This window comes from Helicoverpa armigera, chromosome 17, assembly GCF_030705265.1.
Source record: "Helicoverpa armigera isolate CAAS_96S chromosome 17, ASM3070526v1, whole genome shotgun sequence".
NCBI classification, from domain to species: Eukaryota; Metazoa; Arthropoda; class Insecta; order Lepidoptera; family Noctuidae; genus Helicoverpa; species Helicoverpa armigera.
Genome location: NC_087136.1, coordinates 10,173,158 through 10,191,472, shown reverse-complemented (window position 1 = coordinate 10,191,472; position 18,315 = coordinate 10,173,158). Strand labels below are relative to the sequence as shown.

The 18,315-nt window shown below is 34.7% G+C and overlaps 1 protein-coding gene across 1 annotated transcript in view; it reads left to right on the top strand.

The window, feature by feature from the left end:
• Positions 1-18,315, top strand: part of LOC110379088 (adipokinetic hormone/corazonin-related peptide receptor variant I) — a 93,457-nt gene that overhangs the window by 32,576 nt on the left and 42,566 nt on the right. Inside the window, exon 2 of the mRNA XM_064039007.1 lies at positions 12,177-12,298. Within this exon, the coding sequence (XP_063895077.1) occupies positions 12,177-12,298 (122 nt within the window). The remainder of the gene's footprint in view (positions 1-12,176; positions 12,299-18,315) is intronic.

Sequence of the window (18,315 nt, the reverse complement as noted above, 5' to 3'; positions counted from 1 at the left end):
TACCTGCGCCTCGGCTCGCATGCCGCCTCGCCCCTCCGCGCCTACGCGGTTTTGAATTGCACTCTAGGGGTAGAGCAGACAAGACTACGTGGAGTCGGTTTTGCAGCGATTCGCTTTCGTCACTAAGTTCAGTTTTTAATACAATGTTTTGAATCCAAATTAAATTCTACCATAAAAAAACGAGCCAAGAAAAATGAGATCAAGAAAAACGAGGCTGAGTTAGTAAATTAGATGACAATTGCCCAATTAATAATTTTGTGGCTAAACTTATAATTTCCCATTAAAATAGAACATATAATTTAAAACAATAATCATAAAATATGTAGCAAGTAACAGGATTTATTTATTAGAACAACTGCCACCCTCGCCAGCATAAAATATAGGTTTATTATCAAATTGCCCAACTATCATGTAGCAATATGATAATGCCCATGCAATGTGATAAATAATGAAGTTAAGATAGTTATTAATCACTTGGCCCGATAAAGCTAGACATTATTCATAATGCTCGGGCATTATAAATAATGCCCGAATTAATCACATGGTCCATAACACATACATTACTCAGTAACCTCATAATTATGTTAATGAATCTTTCTAGAAAGTTCTTCAACGAAAACCAAGCCTCTCTTTATATTCGTTAAGTTGCCGTTTCCAAAGAACTTTGGGACGAAGGGAAAAATAATCGTTTAATTAAAAGGGATGAAACTTATTAGACGGAGGTTTATTTTTATATTAATATTGAAAGACAGTTTGGGAGAAGGAAGAATGATTACTTAATTTTTAATAAAATTGCCTTATTAAATTAAGTGTTTGTTTGTGTACTTGCAATTTGTAACATCTGAGCCGCTTTGGTATAATTAATTAAGAAAAAGTCGGAAAAGCCGCTTTTGAGTTTGAGTTTGAATGTAGCCTCTTTTTTTATCTGTGTTTTTATGATTTTTCTTTAAATTCTACGAAATCATAGAGCCACGATCATCGTTATCTATGATATTAACTAATTCACTTCAAGAATTGACTAATTTTATTTTAATGTTTATTTTAAAATATTGTGACTTTAAAAAAGATATTTTGAACCTATTATTGTCCTACTAGAACAGTCTAACAAGATTTATTTAAATCACCTACAAAATAGTTATTTTGCAAAGCGGTAAACAGTTGCCATGGCAACCACAATAGTTAGAAACGGCGTATGACAAGGTCGTCTGGACAAATCATTAGGTTAGCTGGATTTCCTTTGAGTGTTACAAAATATTTCAAATAAGCCTTATTCGAGTGAGAAATAGGTTTTCGAAGGAATAAATGTTAATCTAGAATGTTCGATTGAATTATATTTTTGGCACTTTATAGCAATATTTGTAAATGTGAACGAATAATTTGTTTGCCATTTTATACGCGCGTGTCTTTTGTTTTTTTTGTATTTTTTAAATTCTATTTCGACAATGCTGAATATATTTAGTGGTAGGCTGCTAAGTATATTTATTTTCTTTTATTGTTCTGTGCCCATAAAGTAGGTAAATGAGGAGCGAATATACCCAAGATATATTTAACAACATTGAAAATTCCCCATTAATTGAACTTATATTACTATCGAGACGAGAAGGTACGTGTAAAAGTTTAACCCAATTATAAGGGATAACGTAGTTGAGCCACTTTACCTACAGTTAAAGTAATTACAACATTTTCAGGCAATCCATATTATGAAACTAGTTAGCGCTGTTACCTAACGGCATATATAAATTGTTGGTGTTTACACTTTGAGAATATTAGTAGTACATAATTATTACGAACCCGAATTGGTGTTTTTACTGACTTTGAAGGAGGAGGTTTAGCGATTTCAAATGTGTATATAGACTGAGCAGAGATGAATAATGTATGTTCGTATGTATTTTAAGTGCCACTATCTCACTTTTGGCAAAACCGATTTTAATGCGGTTTTCGGCATAGAATTTTCATAGATTAGGGGAAGGTTAAAAAAAGTTTTTTTCGTTTAATATTTTGTTTAATTATGTGTCATTTCTCATCTCCTCACAGTTTACAGAAAACTAGTTTTTACCCAAAGTGATTTTCTAAAACCTCTACTATTTTCTCAGCCGAAAGTTTCTCAACGAAAATTAAATGGAATGTAAAGATTTGATAATCTTTCAGTGTTTACTGAAATTCTTAACGGTTTGGTTGTTTTATTAGATTTAAAAGCTTCTTTTGTATTAGTAACAATTCAGTGAGCTTGTTCATCTATTTGTTCATCACATTAGTTTTAAGATGTTTACAATACTATTCACTATTTAAACTTATCGGGTTAACCCATTTGTCAAATATTGTCGGCCATCTTGTTCCAAGTGTGTTGATCAAACTGTACTATTTCAACTATCACTACTACTATTATATAAGGTGTTGATTTGCATTTGTGCCATACTTCAGGAGGAGGACATAAAATACGTAAATAATCGATTGGAATTACAGTGGACGGGAAATAGCTAATATGCACTGCTTTTTCTGTCATTTTATGAATGAAATTTATGAATAATCGTTGCGTATGCTTTATGTTTGCGTTTGTGTAAGGGCATAAGGGTTTAAATACGGCTAGATGACATTGACGGAATTCCGAAAAAAAAAAAAAGAAAAAAAAAAAACGTACCAATTTTTTTGCTGATTTGGGTCGAGAATCATTAGCATAATTACGTCCTTAAATATGCCACGGATGCAAATCAACAGCTTGTATACATATTTTTACTAAGTGCGGTTTTTTATCACTCGTTATCAGTTTGTGCCGTGAATAAGTAACAAACATATAAGTACAATTACAAAATTTCGTCTGTACTATAAAGTCGTTAGAAGAACCTTCCAACTTAGTAACTCAAAAGAAACCAATACTTAATAGCCTGCTTAACTAGGTCACAAATTTTCACTCATTAAAGAAACCTGTGATATGATCCTCTAAGTTCGACACCTGTTCGCGACTTGACTCAACTCACAGCTTAGTGACGTCACATAACTTGAAACAATAGACTATCTATGTGGCTTGAGGAAACTTTAACAGATGTGCAATGTTAATGTTAATGTCTTTTGGAACTTATAGTAAACGAGCTAAGGTCGATTATCGACAGTATAATACATAGATGTTTTATATAGCTGTTTAAAATAAACGCAGCACAAACCTCTTGATACCTCGCAATTTTAGATAACATATAGGTATTTCACCCTTTACTCTGCTTCAATTTAGCTCAAGTTTTGAATCTTAAAGTATTTTAAATTAACATCTGGCAAGTGGGGTTTTGGTATAATAAAGTGCCCAGGGACTAGAAATATGATTTACTTATAAGTTAGTAGTGACATAAATATTCTAACTATCATTGACTTCGGTTCGAAAAAAAAAATCGAAAAGGTCCAATCTTTAGCAAAAGTTCACGATTAATAGTGACTTTAATATTGTTCAATTTGAAGATTGATTACGCATATATTTTTATACACAATTATACAGAAAATCCCTAAAATATATGAGTGAAACTGAGTCATATAACTAGTACACAAAATAGATCCTCAAATGAGCATTGTATTCGATACAAAATCCCGATTAATCGGTACAACGCAACTCGATTTATCGGCACAGCAGAATAGCCACTCCAGATCTGATTGGAATAGTACCGCCAATGCAGGAATTACCCAATTTTACACGTATTTGATACAATAGCATTCGCCAGTGCATTCACCCGCGTACTGTGGGAACGACGTAGCATACCTGGATGAAAAGTAGGCAATAGCGACAATAGCCTCGATAAATGGTCGAATTTTTTGTATTTTTTTTAAACCTGACCTTCCACAAGTGCAGATTTATATTTATGTAAAGTAGGCTGTAAATCAAAATTAATTAATAAGGCACTTTTCGTTAATAATAGTCAACCGACGATAAGAAGTTTTTTCAACAAATGCGTTCAAGCAAACAAATAAACTCTCCTAGCTTTATATTAGCATATCTATGGGATTTGTTCATCAATTGAATAGCATTTGAATTCGCTGTTATAATTTGCATTATAAAGCTTGTTACCTACAATTAATATCAAGCTGATTAATGACGATACCACACAATGGCTTTTGACATAACGGTGAAATCCTACCTTTATTTGTTTGTATTGTTCAGACAATACTATAGGGGTATCACTTTTGTTATCAATACGGGAGTACGGAACTGAATGTATTAATTAATAATTCTCCAATGAAATAAGTTGACGGACTTTCAGCGCTTTCATACTAGTGAATTTTCCACTCGGTTTTTCCAAACGCGTATACATTGACGCGCGACAGCAAACAATTAACATTTACTGGTACGAAAGATAACGAACTATAGATTTTTGTGCTCGGAATGTGACTCGCATATTATTATGTATAATATTTATTTTTATTTATTTATTTAAATCAGGCATCAAGGCCCATAATTAAAGGCATAATGTATAAGCGCACTTTAAATACGCACGACAGATTTTTTTGCTTTGAAAATGTCCCGCATAATATGCGCTCGATTTTTCTTGGTGCTTGCTTTTTAAGTCGTCTTTAACATGAAATACTTTTATTCGGTAGTTCTTTCAAAGAGAACGAAATTGCGAGAAACTTACACCTTAGCGTCAAAGGGAACGAATTATAATAAAAAAGAATAGAAATTGTATCTTGAAGACAAAGCGATTACACTCGCACCGTGTGAAGTGGTGAATATGAAAGATATCGTTGTTTACGCCAAGATAGAAGTTCGCAAAAATTGTCGGAATCAATTTGGGTGAAACCGTACTAATAAGAGTTTTTATTCTAGATAGGTACAGTTTTAAATAAATTAATTTAAAAATATTGTGTAAAAACACCCGAACAAATTCACTTTTTTACACAAATAGTAATATGTTACCGTCATTAAGTTGGAAATATAGATGGCGTTACTGTCATGTCCCAATAAGCTACTTACTTATCCTTGTGCACAAAATAATTCCCTCCGGACGAGGGCAAGGCCTTACGAAAACATTTGGTATCTTATAAATTAACCAAATCGCCTTTTCCAAACTTTGGGGTCGACCAATCTATCTAGATACTTAAATGAGGTTGAATATCAATATAGGCTTCGAGCGATTGCCATCTGACCTCCATAACTCAATTAGTGGGCACGAATTAGTATTCTGAAGAGCTACCAGTTATCAGACTCTGGGTTCTGACTTTTGTTTATATTTGCATGACAATAGACTCTTAGGGCCAATAACAATCAAGTCTTGTTATGAAGTTAAGTACTAGTGCTTTGTTGCGGCGATGCTCGCTCTGTAATTATGTAATTTAGAGATATCGGTATAATCATCGGCAAGGATATTGAGCCCTGACCTTCACCTGCGCAGAAGTGATTTATTGGTTTATTGCCTTAAGTGTACAAAGCGATCCCCACTCTTCCGCCGAGAGCTCATTATCCGTGCCGTGCCGATAACTACCTATCAGTTCATTATTACGTGTTAATAAATAATAAAAATAAGCATTTCCCAAACATTTGTGCAGTCTCCAACAAAAGCTTAAAACTGAAACCTCATCTAATTAACTGTCACACTGCTAAGAATTACATAAGTCGAAAACAATATTTTTGTTCTTACTTTTTTCTTTACACATTTTTGCGATAACGGTCAGACACACTTATCTACCATTTATTATTTGTAATGAGATACTTTAAGCGTGCTCCCAGTTACGAAAACAGTTTGAGTTCCCTAAAATAAATAACTTTCTAAACAAGAAGTGTGAAATCGTAAACTTTGTCGTTATGCGGAGGAAAACTTTTATGAAATTCAGATGTCTGGAATAAACGGTACTCGAATTCCTGATGATTATTCGTGAAAGTTCAGAAATTATGTTAAGTTAAATTTGGTACATGTCTCATTATCATAAGCTCGAACAGATTGGTAAAATCTTTATTTTCTTCTCAACTACGGAGTTTAAATAAGAAGGGAAAAATAGAGTTTTTTATTTGCTTGAACGTCCTGTCTTTGTCGACAAACATATGGACTTTTCGGAACGACCTATGATCCACCCTAAGAAAACCACTCAACTAAACAAAAGAACTAGATTGGGTGTCAGAACAAACTCGCTACAAAAAAAAAAAAACAAGGACTGACAAATACATGACAAATAAATTGCATTAGGAGTGAAAACGTCAAACCAAAATACGATTGAATCACTTCGTCACTCGTTATAATATTTATTAATTTCTAACCTGTACATATTGTTTTATATTTTTGTTGAAAATAAACAAAATTTACTACAAAAAAAACTCGAAGTCACAACTTTTATCTACCAGGAAGCTTCTTAGTTTCACATCTTTACTTTCCATCTTGGTCCCCATACACAGAGTTGAGTGACAAAAGACGGGCGCATGACACAGTCACGATACTGTCAGTCATGTGTCGAACTGCCAAACTAATTCCTGGAGGAAATGCCTTATGTTCTCCTAAACTAACTTCAAGTCTCTCCTAAAGTCTTCAGCGACTTAGTTTAGGAGAACATAAGGCATTTGGGACTGCAACAACTTTTATGGAAAAAGGAAAGTCTACATTTTGTGGTGACACATGAGTCAATGAATGTTTTAAAGCGAAAAGCATTTAGAAAAATCATCAATGTCCATGATAGCCATGAAAAGACAGTTTGTCATTGAATATTGAATCGCTTTACAAATTATTTACGTCTGTTAGATTCATGCCATTTAAGAAAAGCAGTTTATTAAAACCTTCATTAAAATTAACGAGAAGAAAGGAAGAAAATCCTTAAAGTAATAAGAACCTGTGAAATTGGAATTGTTAGGTGGTCGGGATAAACTATGTAGCTCACTCGACTAAACTGAAGTTTGCATTAGAGACAGGTGTATGTCCAAAGGCGATAATAAGCTACATTTTATCCAGTAAAGAGAAATAGTTTACATAAGGATGCGATATAGATACATAGATGGTAATTTATTTATTACGAAACCTAGACAGCAGAAATAGGAATCCATACTGGTACATACATATAAATTACTAGCTGGCTTAGGTTCTTACGATGTTCTATTTATATTTATCAGGCAATCCGAAACCTTGGTTCAATTTTGGTAGCAGAAAAAACTTAATAAAACTTCCTCTGACCGGTGGAACTTGGGAGAGAATTCCAATAAACATTTTTCGTTGTTTGCTCTAAGGAAAGAAATTTGCCACGTTTCGTACAAGTAAAACGCATTATAAATAACACAAGGTTCTTAGATGAGTATTAGGATCTTTAAACTTTCTGTATCTTTATGAAATGTTAACGAGAACCATGTACTTAAAGCCACCTAGTGTTAATTTTTTTTTATTCTGCTTAACCTCTAACTATTAAGGCTAAGGCTATTCACCTCAGAGAGATGAATCATTTTCATCACAAACTACCAAAGTCAAGAACAAATAAATTATCAAAACCAAAATCAACAACTTTCGAACAACTAGACTTTTGTTCCGTAAATCTGTTTTCTGAAGCTTAACAATATTTACGAAGTCGAGTGCTTTCACAGCCTTTATCTTAACTCCCATTGTTTTAGTCTTAGAGCATTGAAACAGTTGGAAAAGGCATTGCCGTGCCTATTAACAACACTCCGCCAAAGTAACAACACCACCGGTCATAGTCGTTATATTCATAAGCACTCAGAGTTTATAGCTTGTATCTGTCTACAAATAGCTTCCTTCAGCGGATTCGCCTATTTCCTGAGATAACTACTTCACGTACCTATGCGAATAAAAAATAGCCTATATAAAGTTCTGAAGTAGGTACATGCTATATTACTGAAAAACCTGTTTCTCAGTTTTTGCGGAAAGTAACAAATGCTACTTCCCACAAAAATAGCTATGCATACTAACTTTCGCATGAGTGAATGATCACTGTGTGTTGCTTTGTGTAACCCTACGCGTAATTTGGTAAACTTTTCGGCTCCGGTTGGTTAACTGCTCTTAGGTTTTAGTACAATCTGTTCCTAGATGATTTATCTGAAGCAAAGCTGTTAGCATAGCGGCCATGTTTCCATTTAAGTTTTAAACCAAGTTGTCATTTGTTTTGCTTGTTTTCGGAACTAAAGATCGATTAATTAAACATTTAAGCACTGATGAAATCTGCTCATAGATTAAAACTGACTGTACTATAATTGCTTTAGTTATCTTAAAAAGCTGAAGAGTTAGTTTATTTGCTTGAACTATCTAGGAACTACGAAAACAATTTGAAAATTCTCTTATAAAAATGAAGGCTACATTTTATCCAGGAGCGAGCTCCCACGGGACGCAGGAGAAACCGCTGGAAGAAGCTAGTAAATAATACACAACAAAATGCTAATTATACCAAGGAGAACAGAATGGACAGAGGTGCCATAATGGGAAATCTCCTAAAAAAGTAGCGCGCCAAAATGCGGGTGTGCGGGGTACGAGGAACATCTGTCTTCGCCCATAGGTAGCCCTTCGACCATTTCTGTAGATGTTCATAGAAAGATGTCTTAAATAACCAGAAAGCTTCATTATTTCTCTCGTAACTGATCGTTTTGGTCATGTCTGTCGTACATATTTGACGTAGAAGAAGGCGCCTGACCTACCTGCATTATGGCATCTCTGCTCATTTTGGCTTACTCCGTGGATTATACGAACAAGGAAAAAGACCAAATTATTGTTTTAATTTGTTCAGTAAGGCGCCCCGTTTCTCCGCCATAACACTAAATAGCTGTAATGGCCGCGTTTAGGCTCCGGCCTAATGTTTATTGTTTATTGTGACGCTCTGAGTATATTTATTAACCTTAACCAGTATTGTGTGTTTTTCTTGTTATTCATTTTGTTTCTCCGTATTAAGTGGCTTTTGTTAGCTAACTGCGATGTTAGAAAATCTCTTATGAACTCACTTTTGAAGACTTATTACATTGAAAGAAGGGTAAGTTAGGGAAAAAAAGTTTTAGCCACGGCTTTGAGTGGTGTAGAAATCACCTATAGCATAAATCGTATATTTAAATGTATTTATTTGACTGGAAAAAGCAAATGCTGAAAACATAATTCGTATTGGGCAAAGATAAATGGACATTAAATATGCACGAATTTCTCGATAAATATCATCGCAAGTTTTATCTCAGCTCAATATAAAGTAAACATGATGGCTTGAGCACGATTTCAATTATTACTCTGAAACTGAATCCAGATTGAAATACAAATAAAATTAATACTCTCTTTGCCGAAGAAAACAAATATTTTGCGTATTCGAATTCGCAAAAATAAAATTCCGGTATAATATTTCCACCTGTATTATTAATGTTAAGTAAATGTAGGTATTTAAACTTTATTGTTTCTCTTTTAAACCTTTTAAACTCTTTCAGTATAATTACACTTATCTACAAGACTATTTTTAATACTAACTCAATATTATACCTCTACAACAATCAAACTAAAACACATTGGATTAGGTAAAGCAAATAACGTTGGTCCATTTCAAAACGTAAATGAAAGGGCAAAGACCTATTTAGCTAGAACGTCCATCAGTATCCCCTATCTATCCTATCTTATCCCTCTGTTCATTCTTAGAAGGGATGACAAAGGGCTAACTTTGCAACATACACGGAGTTAGTAAAGACGAGCAGAGATGCTATAACACAGGTAGGTCAGACGCCTTCTTCTAGGTCAAATACGTATGGTGGGCATGACCAAAAAGAATCAGTTACGAGTGAACTAACGAGGAGTTCGGTGTCTTTGGGACATTTGTCAACGATTTTTGGTATTACAAAAATAATCGGGTCTGGAGAAGGCGTGCAATGATCCTCGTTCCCCGCACACCCGCATTTTGTCGCGCTACTTTCTTAGAAGATTTTCTGTTATGGCACCTCCGCTAGTCATTTTGTTGTCCATGTCTATATACTACCCTAGGCTAGATATATGTCAGTATATACGTCAATCCGTCGACCACTCGCCTGCGGCCGTAAAACGGAACGTAGTTACGACTTCACATCAGTGAAGGATCAAGAGTTGAGCTGCGTTGGGGAATAAGAAAACTTTAAAGTCCAATGACTTGCAGTATAGTAGCTATTTCCTTTGATTTAACCTAACTCCCAGTTGTAGTAAGTACAGACAATGTACCTCAATCTGTCTTTCTTCAATAGATTTTCAACCTTATCATAATAGTGGAAGGTTAATGATCGATTGGGTAGGTTGACTTGCTGGCGTCTATATGTAGCTGTCCATGAGGCGGATCAGAGTAATCTATGGCATAATGTTTGTTAAATTAATAATTTTGAACTCACTTTAGGAAGAATAAATATTTTTGCTTGTGAACGGTTACATTAATGTTCTTCATGTTTTTCCAAATCTTCAAGTGTGAAAAATTGATTTGGTCACAAGAAAGCTTGCGGAAGTTTTTTCACGATAAGATATACTATAGAATTATACATTTAGGGTTTTCAAATATTCGGCTGGTAACTAAATTAAAAGCAGGTCAACCGCTGATTAAAATCACATTGACCTTTAAACATTCAGAGTCAAAATATCAAAAAGAGAAAAGATAAAAGCAACCATTTCTGTTAGAACGGAACTTTATACAAATAATAAAAATACTTTGAAGAAAATTGTGTGTCGGACAGTACGTTTAATCTGTATCTTTAGGCGATTGTTTGTATTAAAAACCAGGAATTTTCCCTCTATTATTTTGGGACTGGGTTCCGACCGTCCTGAATATATGGAGATAGGAACTTTAAGAGTACCCGCACACTGCAGATTAAACAGTCGGCCGACAGCAGGTCCAATAGTAGCCAAAATCTTTTTTTAAGAAAATCTTGACTTCAAACGAAGTTTTTGTGTCGGCTTAATACCTGATCTTTGTAATGTGCATCTCATTATTTTTCATCTTCATACTGATTTATGAGCACAAACAAACTATGCGCCAACTAAAAGTTTGCAGAGTAGGGGGTACTCTAATCCCTATTCAGACTTTGCGAGGCATGTGCCACGAACGTTGTTTCGACCCGAGCGTAATATGTATGTTGGTATAATTTTTCAACTACACGCCTCAAGCTGAGGCATTCATTGTTTGCCGTTCGTGGCGCTTGCCTTGCAATGTATGTATCCACTTTTATGCTAGTAAATAGAAGGAGAGTTTCAATATATTCTCTTCTAAGCTGTTTTGAAGCTAGGTACTAACGTTCGTAACAATTTCACTCACACACGCATGTGCTCGATGCACGACACTCAGAACTGACAGCACCGGTAGTGCCGGCAAAAGCTCGTCGATGCACATGCGTGTGTGCGTGACATTTTTACGAACTATAGTAGGTACCAATATCAAAAAAATGAACATTCATCATTCATATTCAAACTTGGCTGCAAGTCAGCACTTTTGAACTTCAGGAATTTACAAAAGACAGCCCCCAAAACGCCCACCCTTCACCCCTTATTACTGGGAAGAAGAAGTGGCGCAACAAACTCCCCAGCAAAGTACCTTCACCACTGTGCATATGTAGTATTTATTCTGTGATAGAACCCTTATCGAGTTAAAGGATCTAGGTTCTAAAACGCCACTTTAATTTCACATAATAATCAAATAATTTTACATTCTTTGAAACGAGATTTCTTTTATTTGAACACAACACAGAGGCCATTAGTTAGATTAAAACGTTTTTTTGGTTGTTTGCAGTGCGGAGAGATAACTCGTATAGGCTCTTTATGTCTCGGTTTAAAATTAGATTTTTGTTAAGAGTTCGGTAATAGGATTTTGTCCTATAAACGGAATAATACTGGCGTATCTGTATTTCAAATCAGCAATCTGAAATGAAATGGGTTAGTAAATAAAACTAAAACACAATACCACGTATTAGCTGATAACTTATTATTACATAATTTATCTGTATACCATAATATGCCGCGTTTTTTCCACACTATGTTGGGGTCGGCTTCCAGTCTATCTGGATGCAGCTGAGTAGGTGCTAGTGTACTTCCTGACCTTCTCGACCCCAAGTTATCCGGGTAATATCAAAGTACCTATACTTTTACAATAAATATAAAAAAAACTATCCCAGTAAAACAAAAAAAAAACCTAGAAACCGTTAAAAAATTCATCCCCATTGTTGTCGACTGGGAGCGTATCCAAAAAGGCTGGCAATTTATTAGCACGCACAAAGTATACTTTGACTTAATACTTGTAATTGTCCTCAGATCGGCTGGAAGTACACAAACGCCTGGTTGGTGGGTAACCTGATGTGCAAGCTACTACTCGTTCTCCGAGCGTTCGGGCTTTATCTGTCTTCTAATGTACTCGTCTGCATCTCCGTTGACCGGTGAGTGTTTTAGTAATCCTTGTAGTGGAATATTTTTTAACCAGTCCCCATCTTTGACAGCCTCTAGTTAAATGAGTTTTGAAGGTTCATTTTGATGTTTTAGTACATAAAAAAGTTATTGGTAACGAAATATATTTTTTTTTAATCGATTTTACGGTCTAACGGGAAAGCGACCGGCCACCGCAATAACGTCATACTAGGCACGTATAATTCCTTAAGATTCGTTTAGGAAGAGAACTATTAACTGCCAACCGCACTTGCAGCGACTACATGGGTCATGAACATGTTCGAAATGCTTTATTTCTTTTTAACTAATAATGCACATTTGTTCTCTTACTGATTCTGAACCACACATTGTTTTTCGCACTGCTTAAAAATATCCTGTATATTAGTCAGATACTCACAGTAACATGTGCTTCTGTTATTTCATTTTCATTGGAGGCCTGTGGGTAAGCAACAGCTGCACGTCGATAAAGTTAAATGCTTGGCGCCGTCTGACTTGGACGTTGGAGTGGTTTTAAAAAACACAGGGAATTCTATATACCATATATCAGGCTGAAATATTTTCAAACCAACGACCTATGGCGGAAACAAAAATAAAGAAATCAAACCACAGTAGGTGGAACCAAAATGACACAAAAAAAATATCACGAAGTTTGCTTTTGATAATTTATATGGCAACTTCATATAAAAGAGAAAACTTTTCAAAAACAATTACTTACATATTTCCATAATAGGTGACCTTTACGTACATGCTCATGTTATATGAAATACCTATAAACAAGAGCCACAAAAAATTCGATTCCCTTTAAAAGTATTCGAAGATTGCCCCGAGCGAGCGTTTATTTTCCAACAAATTTCAGCCCCGATTTCTGAATAAGTAGGCACTTGTGGCTTTTATGAAATACCTTTTCGATTTCAATCATCAGCCTAGCCTTTCCCCAACTATATTTGGAAAAATAATTGCTTAATAAAATATTATTAAAAACTGCAACGAAGTGAACGCGTTACGAAATAAGTGATTTACTTTATACACATTTTTTTTAAATAAACAATTAAGGTTTTTGTTCTCAATTTTAATTTAATAACGGTACTCCTATGTATACTTCAAAAACGGCTATTTTCATAGAGCATGCGGAAAGTTATTTTTGTAGATAATTTCACGGTGTATTTATATCAGACCTCTATTGACCTTTATAACTAATTTAGCCGGTACGATATCAATAACCATTTTTGACAGATTTATTTCAATGCCGTAATTAATTGTATAAAAGAACACCTCAATAGGAATTATTCCGCAGATTGGCGTTTAAAAATATCCGAAACTAGCTCCTGCCCGCGGTTTCACCCGCGTTCCGAGATAACTGCTTCCCGTAGCCGGATGGTGACAAAAACTATCCAATGTCCTTCTTCCGGGTCTCTGCTATCTCAGGAAATTTTCAGCTTAAACGGTTCAGTAATTTTTGAGTTATAAAATGAGTAAGTAACACGACTTTCTTATGTATACATATATAATATATATATATATATAGATTTTTCATCAAAACAATGTACATACTAGAATTTATATTTAACACAGTCTCTAAGCTCTTGTCTTACGACGTGTTAGAAAGGTGAGTTGCACCATTTACCGTAACAACAACCGAACATTTCATTTCACACATTCAGTCATAAGACAACATTTTCAGTTGTCAAATCGCTGTTCAGACTAAAGAGCGGTAAGTAGGTATACGACTAGTGATAATTTGGTTATCGTAAAAGTTAAATGGTGCAGCCCACCTTAACTCGGCACCACTTGTGTCATGCCACGTGAGGGCTAGAAGGAAATACACTAAAAAAAGGACTGTATTCAACACCACTATGAATAGAGTAGTGACTGTTTATAACTGACCTCTATTAACATAATGAAAAGGTTATCTTTGTAGAGATTATTTTTGTTCGAACATAACTTATACCTGGATTTAAATTATCGTGTATTCTATCTCAGCTCAAGTACCTATGTAACTATATCTTGGACAATAGTGACTGAGAAAAACATGAAGAAAAACATCTTGAGGAAACCTGGATTTTATAGTCAGAATTTGCTAATTTGACTTGAGCAAGCGTGGTAAATTACGCTCATTCCTTCTCTGCGTGCAAAAAGGCCGTAGCTAACACGTGGGACAGTAAAAAGGCTGATTATATTATGATGGGGATGATGTAGTCAAATAACCCCTATTTACATACTATTGTTTTATGCCTTTCATCGAGCAAACACACACTGCAGTTTAGAGGCCTTTCTCATATTTAGAAGGGTTCGACCTTAGTAAGTGGCGTCCAAAATAAACAAAAGTAAAAGTCATGTTGGTGTTTGCTTGGGATCTTGACCCGCATACCCGTGTTTAAAGGGACTAAGAGCATTGCGATATTGCTAAAATACTTTGTAAGAAATACAATTTAGTTTTGTAAATTCTACGTAAAGCTGAAGAGATGTACTGGCCCAATGAGAGATTTTTTTCAGTGCTAAATAGCCTGTTTATTGAGGAGGGTTTTAAGTTTTTGTCTGGAGTTTTCCCTAAGGGACGTTGGTGAAAACTAAGCTCAAAAAAAAAACCACTTAACAATTTAGTTTACTAAACAACAGAGCCTTATTACCTATCATTATATACAATTACCAACTGCTATAACAGAACTATTACACATTTAGTACGTACTCGTAACTGCATTTACAGTTAAGACCATACTTAGTCCAATTTCCCAGTACTTACTGGTATTCCTGAGTGCCCGATCTCAAAATAGACATAACGTACACATGTGATCCGAGAATAGAATTTACGCTACATGGGTAGGTACTCTACCTATGTCCCCTATTTACCTATGTCTATATGTATGTATGTGTATGTCTATGTATGTATACCTGGAAGCCGACCCCAACATAGTTGGGAAAAGGCTCGGGAGATGATGCGGCACTCTACCTATAATGTACCCTGCATATATTGGGTGTGTCGTTCACAATTACATAAAATGAAATGCGTAATGTACCGGTTAATATATGTCGATTAGCACAAAGAAAAAAGAAAAATACGTAAAAATAAAAAAACGAGTTTTTCAAACAAAGTAAACAGAATAAAAATGTGCGAAAATTAGAACACCTTATAAAAGCACTACAAACAACTGAAAATCTCCCTTAAAAACTGACAGCTGATCAAAACACTCGATACTCCTAACTTTATCTCTGCTTTACACATGATGTTGTAAATTATAAAAAACGAAAAATGACTCCTGTGGTTAAACCACTGAATGGATCAGGTTATTTTTTTTACAATTCGCCATAGAATATCATAAAGTATATGCGATAGGATTTAATGTGATTGTGAACGATACACCCTGTATGTAAGACTCATTGCTCAATTGTTCATTTATCTATCTATATGTTATCGATTTTGAAAACTAATGCACAGAGTTAGATTCATGTGGAAAGTTGAGGTACAAATCCTACCGATATCAATTTTACTTAAAGTTGTGGGTTTGGAAATTTGTAATGTTTGTTACTCAATCACCCTTTAACTGCTGAACAGGTTGATGAATTTTATTCGCAACTCGCCGTTTTCCAGTGGGAATTACTGCTCCTACCCGAATAAAATGTAACCTAGTTACTAAGTAAGGGATGATATATGTTAGTCTAGCTGCCCAGGAGTGAAATAATTTTTCAAATTGGTCCAGTAGCTTCGGTGTCTTTTGGGTACGAACAAACAAAAAATGGTTCCTTCTTTTTAAATGATAGTACAGAAGTTTAGATAACATACCTACAAGACAAATTGTCAATAACAAATACATCAGAATAACATAGGCACATTATAATATAGGCTACGTTTGATCCGTTTGCGGGAAGTATTTCCTCAGGAAACCGGTGGAAGATAGGCTTGTATGTACATGTTACATATCCCGGGCGTACCCGGGCAAGACATTAGTTCGAAAACGATAGTAGCTCATACATTTGCCTAAGGCCTTCATAAATCAACCACGAATTCATATTAGGGGTCCCTCCCTAATCGGAAGATGCTGAACAGTGACAGAAACTGAATTAATGAAATATTTATGTAGATGTGTGAAGAGCTCGTCTAACGGCCGTTCCTAATATTCTGTATATCAGTTGATTTGCTTACTTCAGATATAATTTTAATGTTAATGTTAGCCCAATACAAGTAATGGCAATTAATGGCAATTGAAATCGTTCTAAGATGAATTGCTCGTTTATATTGTATAGTTTGCGATAATTTATGTTGTAAAAACCATGTTGTTTTTTAAAATGAATTTAAGCTTGAAAGTGAAACCGTGCATTATTCTTTAGATCAATTAACTTCTCAATGAAAATCCACATTAAAATTATTTCTAAAAAATAAGTAGCTATATTCCGACAGTAGTTTGTAATTTGAATCCATTATTCTCACTATCACAATATGCTTGGTTTTCTCTCAACTTTTTCCCCTGCAATCTCCATTCCACAAATAATCATTCCAAAAGTTTTATGTTCTTAAAGACACAAAGATTTACAATTTACTTTAGGTACATAAACAGAACAATAACAACAATGTACAAATAGTTTATCTTGGCAATGTATAACATTATTTCCGCATCCATCTTAGTTTGTGGTTACCGACAAATGGGCTCTGTATATAAATTACTCTCTCAATGTTATTTACTAAATCCTTACTAACAACTATTATAAATGTGTAAGTAAGTAACTTTGTCAGTTTGTCACGCTTTCACGCTAAATCTTCTGAACTGATTGAATTATATTTGGAGAACAGATATTTTATGGCCGGATTAAGAACATGAGTAACTTTTTGCCCGGTTGCGGGAAGTAAGTCTCCCGAGACGTCGGTCAAACTGCGGGGCACAGCCAGTATAACAAAATAATATTTGAAAAAATACATTAATATCCACTTGCCCTACATTCACAAGGATATAAATTATGTCACTAGGTAAACCTCCGTTATGAATCACTAGACAGACGCGACACTTTGTTTGAAAATATCCAAAGATTCCTAGGTACACGAGATATATCTCTGAGATAAACATGTTCGGACAGTATGAAACTTTGGTTATATCCTCCCATTTTTCGTCTGGATAACCCTAAAAAGAAAATAAATGTTGAATTTCGAGGCCCACCATCAATAAATGACGCAAGCACACATTCTGTCTTCATCACGTTTCGGTCCAAATTAATGATCAGTGATCAATAAACTATACAAGCAACTTATTTACTTGCTTTTGCCTGTGGTTTCACTCACTGGGATTTGGTCAAAATATAGCCTATGTCACTTAGTGATCGGAACCGTGAAATTAGTGTGACGTTTCTTGTCTTTTTGAAAAAAAATACATTTGACTATGACTTTGATTGTGTAGCTTCTTTAGAGTGAAAAAATCATTTAGAAGAATTTAGTAGTTTTGTGAGCTTTTTGACTGCAAACAAATATACCTCTGTAGCAGTGTTATTTTAGTTAAATTATATTTTGTAAACATATCGAACAAAGAATATAATTCGAGAACTCATAAAGTTATACCACAATACTACAAAATAACGCTCTCAATAACACACGTCTTACGTTAGCCACAACAATACTAAAATCACTGCCTTTCTACTTGCCGTACAAAAGAGAACAATAATATATTGTACTACACCACCTATATTATATACTATAGTATGTTCAAAGAGAGACGGTCTTCAGAGAATTGCATTGAAAGACCGCCAACCAATCACGAGCTAGTTATTGATATCTACAACCATGAAATGTAGGTAATCTAGCTGTTTTGAGCTATATATACAGAAATTCTACGGTACTAGAGTTCAGAAGGAATTACCTATATATTGTCCTCCTAAACTATTGCCGTCTCTAGGATACCACATCTTAATCGGTTCAGTCGTGTTATGCCCATTTTCACCGACAACATAATTGCCCGGTTTTACTTTTAAAAATAAACGTGGAAATTTATAATTAAAAGGTTTTCACGAAACCTGACGTTTATGTAATCGG